Source organism: Solea solea, chromosome 6 (genome assembly GCF_958295425.1).
Source record: "Solea solea chromosome 6, fSolSol10.1, whole genome shotgun sequence".
Classification (NCBI taxonomy): domain Eukaryota; kingdom Metazoa; phylum Chordata; class Actinopteri; order Pleuronectiformes; family Soleidae; genus Solea; species Solea solea.
The window spans coordinates 5,589,045-5,602,626 of NC_081139.1; the positions used below are offsets into that span (position 1 = coordinate 5,589,045).

General features: G+C 39.4%; 1 protein-coding gene across 1 annotated transcript; it reads right to left on the reverse strand.

Annotated features, from left to right (window-relative positions):
• Positions 1-1,339: 1,339 nt before the first annotated feature.
• On the reverse strand, positions 1,340-3,191 carry hrh1 (histamine receptor H1). The gene is given in 1 exon segment (XM_058631897.1): positions 1,340-3,191. A coding segment is annotated over 1 exon segment (1,677 nt). The 3' UTR covers positions 1,340-1,514.
• Positions 3,192-13,582: the final 10,391 nt, after the last annotated feature.

Consider the following 13,582-nt stretch of genomic DNA (forward strand, 5'->3'; position numbering starts at 1 on the left):
TGGTCCTTATGGCATTGCTAAGTATTGTATTACACAGTATTGTAATTCTACAACTGTGTTACAAATCTACATGTCTTCTCCCAGTTAGAAGCAAAACGCAGCCCACAATATGACAAAATGCTGCTGCTGATTTGTATTCAAATGTTTTACAGTCCCAGCGAAGCATGTGATATATCGAGTGACCCAGTATCGGACAGATACTTAGTATCATACTGGCTCATCTCTACCTTCAACCTCCTCTGGGGATACTGGAGCTTGATACTGGGGACTCTGGCAGCATTATTTCAGGTAAGACTTTGCAAACCCCCCTGGTTGTCATTACAAGGAGCATAATTTGAACACAATTAAATAATAATAAGATGATTTTGAATGCCAAACAAGACATTTATTCTCATGTACCTGTAATAACGCAGAGGGAATCAATGGAGGCCAAGACTACAGTGGGAATTTATCGGCAAAACTGTCGAAATTGAAAAACCGTATGTGCAGAAATGTCCAAACAGTTTATATGCACATCAAACCTTTATGTTAAACCTTTATGTAGCAAGTACCAAAATGAAATGAGCACTGTCTCAGTGGGACAGAATTAGACAAAATGAGTGTGCAGTTAGTTGCACATACTAGCAGGTATTCAGAGCTTTGATTTGTGGTACCGAAATATCACACCATTCTGATTATGGCTCCATTTTGTTGACAGATGTATTCAGTGCAATCACACAGACACACACACACACACACACACTACTTCACAGCACCTCTTCCCGCTCAGTTCCACCCAGCAGTGATTTGTTTATTTGATGAGTAACTCACAACCAGGCTGCGTGTGCTCATTATACACAGGAAACATTAGGTGTTTCTTGATCCACATTTGACAATTAAAATGATGACAACACCATGTCAGACATTAATTCAAATGTTAAAGATCTGAAATCCAGTTGTGGACAATATTAGTTTTTCACAATTGGATTAGGATAACGTTTGTACTAATGGAATACATATTGAGTGTTCTTCTGTAATGTTGTAATGGAAATTTGCCTTCCGCTCACCAACATAAAATCATAAAAGGAGACATTGAGATAGAGATAGTCATAAAGGTAAAATTGTAAAAGCATTTGTTTCCCCCAATGTAATCAACACCAATCAATACAGGCATCTGAAATATGAGTGCTTTTTCACAACATTATGAAATAAGATTTGGTGTTTATATGCCTATAAGATCTTTTTTTTTCTTTACTTATTAGATTTGCTGATTCACTCACTGATTCAACAAGAAAAAGCAAACCAGAAGATATGGGATACATAGCTTTAATGAGTACAAAAAAAAAAAAACTTCCCTCCACAGGTAAAATGACTGAACATTTGATTACAACATACAGTATTTAAGCACAGTAGACAATAGCCAAGATTTGTGTTTTTTTCTGACTTATTAACATCTTTATGATGAGAAAACAACATGAACAAGTGAAAAAAAAAAACAACGTATACATCTAATATAAATACATAGCTCAAATCTATTACAAACGAATGTTCAGAATGTTTTTGAAGACCCGTTTGAAGTTCCCATTGCAGAGTGGGTATATGAAAGGGTTGAGGGTAGAGTTGATGTAACCCAGCCATATGGTGAACATGTGAAGGTCATGGTGCACACATTCTCTGCAGAATGCCATTACCATGAAAGCTATGAAGTACGGTATCCAACACAACAAGAAAGCAGCGATTATAAAGCCCAGCTGCTTGGCTGCTTTGTGCTCCTTATGGATTCTCAGGCTTTGGATGCGCTGGCGTGATTGGTCAATAAACTTTTGCCAACTCCGTCTCAGAGTTGCTGCGCTATCTGGGTCCAGTTTGGCATCGTCGACCTCTTGATCAGTCCAGGGCAGAGCCTGACTGGGGTCATAGTGGCTATAGAGCACAGATGTGTATCTTTGCACGTCTGAAACCTGACTGATATCACAGACACCGCTAACCGAGTTTGGCATTGTCACGTGACATTCATTTAAAGACGTCTGAAGTCTGTGCTCACAATTCCGCTCTGTACAATTTGTGTCCTGCAGCACCGGTTGTTGTGTCAGAGGAATAGCAGCATCTGGTTGCTTGTCCTTAGGAATCAGAGCACATTTGTGTGCCTTTTGTGTCATTCTGAGTCGTTGTGTTGACATGGTAAGCAATGCTGTCTGCTGGCATGTTACAACAACTCTTCTGTGAGAGGTAGATGGAGCAGTTCTGGTTTTATCAGGATCTTCAAGGGAATATCTCTGATCGAGAGTGTTCTGGTCTAACAAGTGTTGTTTTTTGGAGTGTTTGAGTGGAGTCTCCCTCTTGGGTGATTTGGAGTCGTTATTCTCAGGTGTGTTCACATTTTGTTCATTCTCGTTTTCCCCAAATGAATCAGTAGGATGGATGATTCTCTCCCTGTCTCTCAGATGTTGTCTCACAGCCAAAAAGATGTGCGTGTAAAACCAAAGCATCAAAATTGAGGGTACGTAGAAGTTGAAGATGGCAGTAATAACCTTAAACCACGTGACAAAGCGGAAATCGGTGTCACACTTGTTCTCTTCCTCAGGTTTGAGGTCTACATGCGTGAAGGACCTCCATCCTAAAATCGGAATTATCCACATCATTGACAACAGCCAAGCTATGGAAATCATCACACTGGCTTTTCCTCTCGTTCGATACTTGAGGTACTTCAGCGGCTGCCTGACAGAGCGATACCGGTCCAAACACAGTATAAACAAGCTGAAAATTGAGGCTGTGCTTGCCACATAGTCCATAATCAGCCAAAACTGGCACACAGCCCGACCCAGCTTCCATTCATCGTCCAATAAATACACCAAGTTCAGAGGCATCACTGTGGTCCCTACAATCAGATCTGCCACAGACAGGCTGACAATGTAGAGGTTTCCCACAGTGTGAAGGCTTTTCTCTTTCTTCACAGCGTAGAGGACGAGCAGGTTCATAAAAATGGTGAGCAGAGAGAGAAGACCCAGAGAGACCCCCAGCAGGGCAGTGTGAAAACGGTCATGGAGGGTCAGGGTGTCATTGAGCCTCAGTGAGTCGCCATCAAGAAGCCCATTCCAGCTGTTGTTGCTGTTATTGACGTAGCTCCTGGTGTTGAGCTGCGGAGGATCTGTGGTAGCTGACAGACCAGATTCCATCATAGTTGAGATGGACGCCCATAAATCCAGTCACATCACGTAAATCTTTTGGGCCGATGAGGTCGTACCACTTGTGGCGTAACGGCCAGTGGGCAAAAAGTAATCCTTTGAAAACGTAACGTGTTTGGTGTTGATCTGCCATCCATTTGGTATTTAAAGCCAAACACCTGGAAAACAGAAAGAACAATACAAACCTGTGCCTTAATTACAACAGGGAGAACTTTTAAACACTGAAACACTTTTAACACGAAAGATGGTTCAGAATGCTCAGCATTCATTGGGTAATTGACATGTTTAATTAAATCGCTCCTGCTCTTTCTCTTTCACTGTCCAGCTGGCTTCCTTTAACACTCACACAAGGGGAAGGTGGCAAATCTGACTGTGTTATTGCAAAAAACAAGGCTGTACTTCTATCTATCTATCTCTCTATCTCTCTATCTATGTCTGCTTACTCACACATGAAATACCCAGGAGGAACGAAAAAGCCAAATAGTCAGTGGACTGAAAGGCTTCTATTTTTTGTTCAGAAAGTGACTCACTCTGAACTGTCATCCTGGTTTAGATGTGAAAATGGATCAATGCTGCATGAAAGATTCAATATTTCTTTGCTCTTGAAAGCCTATATTTTTACACCTCCTTGGCTCCACCAATCCAATAACAAGGGAGTCTGGAAACACAAAATATAGTGTGGAGAATGTATGGCTGTTGCACCTCCATCAATTTAGGGGATTTATATATAAAAAGAAGCCTTGTGCAGATGCAAATATTGATGTCGCTCTCCTTATATACAGCTTATAGTGCTAATATCAATATTTAGGAAGCTTATTACTCATCGAATTCACAAAAAGTTACAAATCATGATGAATGATGATGAATAATAGAGAAAAGAAAACCCTGACCTGTTGCGTGTTCTGTGCGTGAGAGAAGCACATGAGGTTTCTTATCACATCCAGGGCAGGAAATCATATTTATAGGACACTAACAGGTCAATGTGATTATCTCTAACGACCACTGTCTGTCCATTGAAACATGACGGAGTCTGTGTATTAACGTCACGTCGAAGCGGTGAGCGCAGGTCAGCAACCTGTTGTACTGCGACAGGTTCGTTCATAAAAATAAAACAACAATCTTGTCAGCGCTTATGCACGCTCCTCACATTTCATATTTTAAACAAATAGATAAGTAAATAAACAAATAAACATTAAAAGGCATTTTGTAAATACTTTACCAGATCACAAATGTAAGTAAATGTCTCCTCAATTTCAAATAAATAAATAAGTACATTGACTTACCACTGAACATCAATTCTCGAATTCCCAAGAGAGTCCGAGTGTATTCCAGCTTAATTGTCTCCTGAGTGGAAATCCGAAATCGAGGGACACGGACATGAGCTTGTATGAGAATGAAAAAGGTCTGTAGGTCTACCTTCCTCCAGCCTCCCCACTTCACTCCCCTCCTCCTCCTCAGGCTGCACACAGACTTTGGAGTTCACGTGAACAAGTACAGTCATAAAAATGGATTTTCACCTCACTAAAGTGACACGGTATGATTCGCACTGCCGTGATTCAGTGCGTGGGTTTCACTGTCGAGAACACACGCACATTGTGAGCGTGTGTGTGTGTGTGCGTGTGTGTGGGGGGGTATTACTGTATCCTCCCGATAGTATGTGAATATTATTGTGGGGAAAAAAAGTTGTATTGAAGAAGAATTGCAGTGACTCACCGATTGTGTATTTAAACGTGTTTTTTTTATGGGTAACATTTAAAGTCTTTGAATGGTTGTCTTCATGAACTTTATTGCTACACCCACCTACATCACACTGCATGCTGTGCACAATAAAGATACACTAAATATCACCAGTCCTTTCTGGACTTGGAGTCTATAATATAGCAACACTAAAGTAGCACAGAGACACTGGAAGTGTAGTGAAACCTCTTTACAATACAAAATCACACTTGTTTTAAAGCTTTATTGCAGGGGTGTCAATCGCACTATGATCTAAGTTGTAATGCACATGTGTTCATAGTAAACTTATGGCGTGTTTCCACCGGCTCGTCTCGGCACGGCACGGTTAGGTTGCGTTTCCACTAGATCAGGGGTGTCAAACTCATTTTTGTTCAGGGGCCACATACAGCACAATTTGATCTCAAGTGGGCCGGACCAGTAAAATAATAGCATAATAACCTATGACCAACAAGAACTTCATTTTTAAAAAACATGACATTTCTTGAGAAATATAAGGGCAATTTTAACAATATCATGCCTAAATTTACTATTTACACATCACACTGGATCTATAAAGGCACAAACATTTAGTCACAGGTATCTGGAAGTGAAAAATATTGCATTTGACATTACGTTTAGATTGTAATCGTAGTGTGAAATTTTAACAAATTCATCCTGTGGGCCGGATTGGACCCTCTGACGGGCCGGTTCTGGCCCCCGGGCGGTATATTTGACACCCCTGCACTAGATACTATGCGCAATGTTGCCAGACTGCCGGCCACTGATTGGTCAGAGACGTCAGTTCAGATCAGTTAAAGAGACTTAACAATCCTAAAAACGTGTATTAATCTCCAACAATAACTAGGGAGATGTCTATAATCTCAATGTTTCACAGAGCTGTCTGGTGTATTTAGCGACAGCGCTGCTGATCGCGAGTGGCATCACTAACCCTGCTGCTGTATTTCAGTTCAGTGACTGTCAGACAGAGTCTGTGCTAAATTTGCAAGTTGAGGTTTTAATGAACTGATTCTAGTGATTCAGATACACTGAAAACAACCGTTTACAAGTCACTAGTCACTCCTCTGTGTGTGTCGCGTGTAAAATGAAGTCACGGCAGTTTCATGCAGCCGTGCAGTGATGGAAAGATTTGGAGTCCTGGTTGTTTCAAGGTTATTATGCTATTATGGTCTGGCTCACTTAGGGTCAAATGTGGCCCCTGAACTAAACTGAGTTTGACACCCCTGCTTTATTGCAACTGATCCAATACTTGTTTCATATTATTGTTAGACATGTATCATGTAACAGTCAGTGCTTCCTGCCACCAAGGACCCTCTGGACCACCTCAGCAGCCATTGCCAGGGAAGTGTCCCCAAAAGTCTTCAAAAGACAGTGTTGGAAATTGTTATTTCTGTCCCTCAACAATGTTCTTACCTTAGTCAGGGTCTGCAGATCATATTCTGGTTGGATCAGAATATGTTTCCCTGATTTTTCCTTCCCGCGTTGTCAAATGCTACAACTTATCTTGTGGCTACCTGGAATTCCTTCTCCGAAAGCCCAAGCTCCCTTCTACTCCCTTCACCCACGCTCTAAAGGGAACACACTAATTATTATATGATGATAGTGGACATACATTTAAAGACTGATTGGACAACCTGGCTGTGTCCAAACATGTTTCGTAACATCCTCAGTGTTTCACTGGTTTCACTTTTCATGTCCTTATTTGCATTTCCCATCTCCCATCTCAGCTTTTTGTGTGATTTTGCTTTCTCTCTCTGATGCTAATTGCACATGTTTTTTTTGTCGATGTTTTCATGACTAAATTAAAATCTTGCCAAGGGACATCATTTGAATATTATCCTTCTGCCAAGTACTGTATGGTGATGGTTATTAATGGGCATTAGCTGTGAAAACAAGATAATATGGCTTTGGCACTGTCTTCTTTTTTTTGACATGTGATCCATGTCACTCCCTCGCAGGTGTTCTCAGTTATTTTAGGCTGATCAGACATTGGTGTGGGCATATAAAAACACACCTCCTTGGCGAAAGCCCTAACACCTTTTACAGGAATAGAGAGAGGAAGTAAGGTATAGCAGTATGGAACAAATATAATAAGATGAGATGAAAAGGTTGAAGGAAGGTTTGGAGAAAAGGACCGGGAAGGTCTGTGTTTCAGAGAGGTCAGAATGTGGAGGAAATGGTAATCTGTTTTGAAGAGCAGAAGGAGATGTCCTTATATCGGACACCTGGACCCCTCTGGGAAAATCCCAGCTTTCAACAAATACCATCAAAGTAGCTGAGTGAGAAGCTGCTCTGTGGCTAAAAGTTGGGCAAACTTATAGGAATATATATATATATATATATATATATATATATATATATATATATAACCACAAAAGAATTATGTTATTCTTTTGTGGTTCCTTGCCATACCAACACATGGAAAGCCACGTCTCTCTTTTGCTGGTCAACAGTGACATCTGCTGGTCAGGTTTGTAAATGCTGAAATATACAGAGCTATATTAAATAGAATCTGCAGCAGTATGTGAGACATTTACGGTCTTACTTATAGGATCACAGCTCCTTTCAGTGTTTGGAACATGAACAACCTTATCTAAAGCCTTTTAAAAAGTGAAGGCCACCACTCACCAGTAGATCAGTGTTTGTGAAGATAAGACGAGGAGAAAATCTCTGGCTTATCTCGCTTCTCATGTGGGATTAACTCTGCTGTTAGCGCTCAGAGTTGACTTTGCCACCTTTCATTCAGCCTCTGTAAACAAACGGTAATGATAAAGGAGACTGAAGGATGCCAGTCATTACATTCAGGCGACGGAATGCCCTCTACATTATACAATATTTACTGAGAGAAGTGTGGTTGACCTCTTCAATCCTCCTATCCCTGCTTGTTCTCCCTGTTCCCACTCTGTCCTTCACTTATATTCCTCCCTCACTCTCTCTTTTACTTGCAAATTTAGTCACTTCTTCACCACAGCTGCTCTTCATCTATCCAGTGCTTTTATTTTTTTTTGAGATATGAGTGCATATAATATATAATTCTGAGATATTTAATCTCCTTGATAGGAAGCTCTTAGAGCCTTTACTTCAGTGAAGAATACTGTTATCACACTTTAAAACTACTCTGCCACAAGTAAAATTGTAGAACTGAAAATGTTACTGAATACATTAACAACAAAACGTGTTACAAAATAAATGTCTAAATGTTATGTTATCGTGTTAAGATAATCATCGCTCACACAGTAATGTAAAAAAACTGATGTCTTTGTTATTGTAATACATTTTTTTTAAACACAAGTTGATTATTCAAGTTACACTAATTGGTTGGCTCTTCAAACATCTGAACATGGTGACATGCACATCATAATTCAAAGTACAAATCATCCAAACTGTTTATATGTAAAACTAAATATAATTCTTGATTTATTTAAATAACCATGTAAGAGTAATATATATACATTTATATTCCACCGCTTGGGTGATATATTCAGAGAGGCCATATTATAACAAGAATACACAGTAACCAAACAAATCAAAATAAAACAAACAAATAAAAAGAAAAATCATATCTTTCACCACCTTCCCTTCCAAGCATGTGGGCTATTCAATTGAAAACTCAGCTGGGCCACATTTTCAAACTGAATTTAACATTTAAAACCAGCGAAAATGTATGAAAGGCCTATAAAATATTGCATAAAGATAATAAAAAAATCTGTCCCTGAACAGAATCTGAGGTAGTAGCAGCTAGAGCTGAAACAAATACTCGATTAATCGATTACTAAATGAATCGTCAACTATTTCGATAACGATTAATCGGTTTGAAGCTTTTTTCATGATAAAAACAAGAATTCCGATAGTTTTAGCTTCTTAAATGTGAATATTTTCTAGTTTCTTTGCTCCAGATGACAAAAACTAATAATCGACAAATTAATCGATTATGAAAATAATCGTCAGTTGCAGCAATGCAAATATTTTTCTCATTCTTTCCTTTGTACACCTCATAGTGCATACAAACTGTGAAAAGAATGTGCACTGTATAGCCGTCAGAGAAACAGTGGTTTCTCTTTACAATTTAAGATACATTAGTCATATTTAATCCAGGTGCAACTCAAAGTGCATAAAGTCGAAATGGTGCACATTATTAGCAACAGCATTAGTTTCTCTGAATTAAGATCAATATTTGTCACACATGTTACAGTGCTACTGTAGGAAAGTATGTAGTAATATTTTAGGGTCAGATTATATTGTTGCAAGAGATTAATTAGATTCTTTGTCACACGCACAATTAGGAACAACATTTGCATCTGTATCACTGTCATGCTGGAGGGGATATAAATCTTTTTTTTTCTTTTGGTATTTCCTAAAATCACAAAATCTCAGGAAGATTTTCACCTATAGTTATTGTCAGAATTCTGGACTATTATATATTTAAGTCATGTATATTACTGCAATTTGGAAATATGACAGAGGATGCTGTGTTAAACAAGGACAGATATTTACTGAAAATCTTGTTAAAAAGCAATCACGAGAAGTCAGATGCATCAACACATGATTGAACAACATGATAGGAAGTATAAGTTATGGAACAGTTGACTCATAAGATAACAACTCTGTGTCATTCTCAGCAAGTGTGTTCTTTTTCTGAAGTTATCCTTTTCTATGTTTTTTTTCCCTGTGTTTATTGTTTACATGTTGCCAAAAAAAAAACAATAAGAAGAAAGTATATATAAAAAAACATGTTGTTGTCCTGATGTCAATATGAAAAGGGCTGAAAAACAAGTCATACATTGCACACTTAATAAATGTATATAAAAATAACATCATTCTGCCAAACAGAAATAATTGCACTGACACTGGACCTTTACATGTCATTGAAGCACTTAGTATATTTATAAAAATGTATTGTGGAAACTATATTTCATCACATTGCTTAATTGTGTTTTTTTTAATTAAAGTGTTCAGGATGAATGCAGCAGTTTAGAAAAGGAGTAGAACCCCCCCCCCTCCCCATTGTATCAACCACACACTCTATTCTGTGGACTTGATTTCAACATTTTGTCGGCCTGTCAGCGTTTTTTGCTGCAGCGTGTGCTGCATCTGATAAGAGTTTTTGTCAGACCGCATATCAGAGTCCTCTCCAGCGGCAGTCTTTTTGCCATCATTGAGGCGAGGTGACTGGCATTAACTAGAATGACAGGCCCACTTCATACGCCCTCTACATCATCTTCACTTTCCTTTTTATAAACCTCTCATCACTCGCTCATCCTCCCTCTTACTCTTACTCTCTCTCTCTCTCTCTCAAATCCCTCTCCTCTCCCCTCTTCCACTTAATTTTCTCCAATTTCCTTCGGTTCCCCCACCTCCCTTCCTCCATCTCTCAGTCTCTTGGGCTTTTTGCAGTCACATAGTCAGGCATGTGAGGTGAAGGACTTATGTAATCTGCTATCGCTGTACACTCTTTGTCTGCCTTCCAACCCACAACGCTGCTTATATGACGATAGAGTAGAGGCTACACAAGTCAAATGAAACTGTTGTCTTCATGTGTAGAAATCCATTTAAAAATGCACACATATCTTGACTTCTATATATGCGCACAGCTGTATTCTGTTAAGTCGGCTTGTTGTTGTTGTTTTGAAAAGGCTGTGTTATAGACACATACGGCTCTCCTTGTTTATGATATGTGATGGTGAACATTTGTAAAAAAAAATAGTTTTTACCGATAAAAATGTTTACTAGGAAAAAAAAAATCCCACACAAACCAAAAGCTTTATCCTCCCTTACTAAGCAGAAATAGAGAGGTGTTAACATACTGGATTATTCCATGCCAGCAAATAGCCAGCAAAGTGGAGGCAGGCTGTATTCAGTCAAATCCTTAAAGACCAGGAAAGCTCATCATGCAAGTCTATTCATCCTGAAGCATCGTTCATATTCCTCTAATTACACCTCTGAAAAATCTTGTCTGCATGAAAGGTGGCTGACTTAATGTTTTTGAATGTTGTATTATATAACATTAAAACAAGGATTTATGGTTATTTATGTTATTCTTATTTACGTATATAGATAAAGAGAGGGTATTGTATTTACATTTAATTTGTCTCTATAGCCTATCTCACTGCTTTAGTAAAGCTATAATTAAAAGACCACACGTGATGGAGATTAGATTAAAATATGACCAAAACCCAAGATAATGGCCAAACTTTAATTTCTCATATAGATTTTATTATGCACACTGTTTCTTGGCCATTTCATCAAGTTTTCATTCCGATATTCATTTGACACGCGATAGAATTATGTGAAAGTGAAAGAAATCAGTGAAACATTCATGTACCTTATTATTATTCTGAAATGAAACCACCAGGTTACGCTGAGATGCAACTCCAAAACATCAATACTTATTGTTTGTCATCTGCATACACTGCACAATTTGAATGTGTTTATGTGTGTGCGTGTGTGTGTGTGTGTGTGTGTGTGTGTGTGTGTGTCTAGGTGAAGGTGCCTGGGTGGTGGATTGACTTGAACCCAGGGGCAGTCCTGGAATAGACAGAGTCACTCATCTGTTTCTAATGAAGAATAATGCACTGCACACAGACAAAAGCCTGGCCCTTGCAGACACATATGAACACACAAAGACACACAAACACGGACAGGCGTGCATACAAATTACTTCACACAGCCATGCATTTCACACACATTGCTCATCCAACACATGCCAATGAATGCACACAGTAGGAACCCACAGGCCCCATTACACACACACACACATGCACGTTTGTGAGGACCCTCAGAGACATAATGCATTTCCTAGCCCCTTATCCTCACCTTAACTATCACAACTAAATACATAACCCTAATCCTAACCTAAACCCAATTCTAACCCTCACCCTAAAACCAGGTCTTAACCCTGAAAAAGCGCTTTAAAGAAGTGAGGACCAGCCAAATTGTCCTCACTTCAAGCAACAAATACAATATATTCTTTTTTTTGTGCTGTTGTGCATGTTAACATCAAATCAAAAAGTCCTGCTTTGGTGATGATATTAGAGGTCACTGGCACACGATTACAGAAAGCCTGTAATGTGTTTTCAAGCCAAAGGGTCAGCAGTTCTGAGCTCAGTGTTATTCTGCAGTTAAAGCCATAATGAGGTCAGGCGTGATGACACAGGGAAATGACACTGGGAGATAGTGGCGTTAATGATTTTTGACTTGCATCATATTAATAGATATAGATGTAATTTGGGAAAGTAATCATGCAGCATTAACCTTATCTTCCAGGAATACTTTTCTGACTTTTTATTTTGGTAGGTGAGTAATACATTAGTAATCAGGTCTTTAATTATCAATCAAGGTATAATAATTGAAGGTTATTCCTAAATATGCCTCTGTAGACCATGGAACCCAACAGCAGTACTTTTGATAACTGTTCTCCAAATGCCGAAAGTGTTGACTGTTACCATTTAAATAAAAATAAATAAAATGAAATACTTTCAACCTACTACACTAAGAAAACCATATTTCGATGATGATGGGGATTGTCAAGCATGGCACAATTTAGTAGAGGGTTCATTCCAACTAAAGAACTGTAGAAATCCAGTAATGTGTAATGTGTATTTTACTAATGAAATGGTCACAGTTAATTTTAGCTTTTTCTTTTCTTTAGTCTGTGTTGGTGTAGTGGAGCAAAAAGACCCGGGTATGGAGTTTGCATGTACTCCCCGCGTGTGTGTGGGTTTTCTCCAGGTTCTCCGGTTTCCTCCACAGTCCAAAAACGTGCAGGATCGAGGATCAGGAAAATTGGACACTCTGATTGTGTATCGAGATGCTGGAGGATGCTTTATGCATAGATGAATGTGTGAGTGAATTTACCATATTCACATGATATGGTAAATTCATGTGATTCATGTAAATTCAAATTCCCGCGACAACCCTTATGTGGAGTATAAAGCAGTAGAAGATGGATGTCTGTTCCTCTTCAACCAGTCATTTCATTATTCCTCACACTGTATTGTGCCATTTGTCCCTTTACATTGTATTTTGTCCTCCATTTTTCCCACAACACACAGTTTAACTTTACGCCCATCCCCCCCCCCCCCCCCCCACACAGAGAATGCATCAAATGTATATAATTGCACAATTTTAAGGGCCAGCGACCTTCAGTGTACATACTGCATGTTTTCAAGTCACACAAATTTGCAAAGCTTGTGCGTCCTGGGGCTAAAATGCATTATCACACAGACACTATGCTCTGAGACAGAAAGAGAGAGGGGGGTAGAAAGAGAGAGAGAGAGAAGGGGGGTAAGGTGTCGCAGATGTTATCTGTGCAATTCCTACCCCTGTCCATCATGTGGCAGTGTGCAGCTTCTTAGGAGCTGCTGTCACAATGGAGCAGAGCCAGTCAAAGCCCCCCCCCCCCCCTCTCTCTCTCTCTCTCACACACACACACTCACACACACTAGCACAGATATGTCTGGTCTTTATCTCTGTGTGCAGCTTGAAGCTTACAGCCCCCCGCCCCCCCCCAACCCGTTCTTCTGCTCCTCTCTCTTTGATGCTCTCTGGAAACACAGGACCTGCTAATGGAGACAAGAAAAAGGCTTCTCACTACACTGTCTTCTTGTCATTCATGCCAATTTATTACAGTGGCGTTTGGAAAGGAGAGGAAGGGGAGGGGGGAGGGGAGAAAACTAGATTTTCCA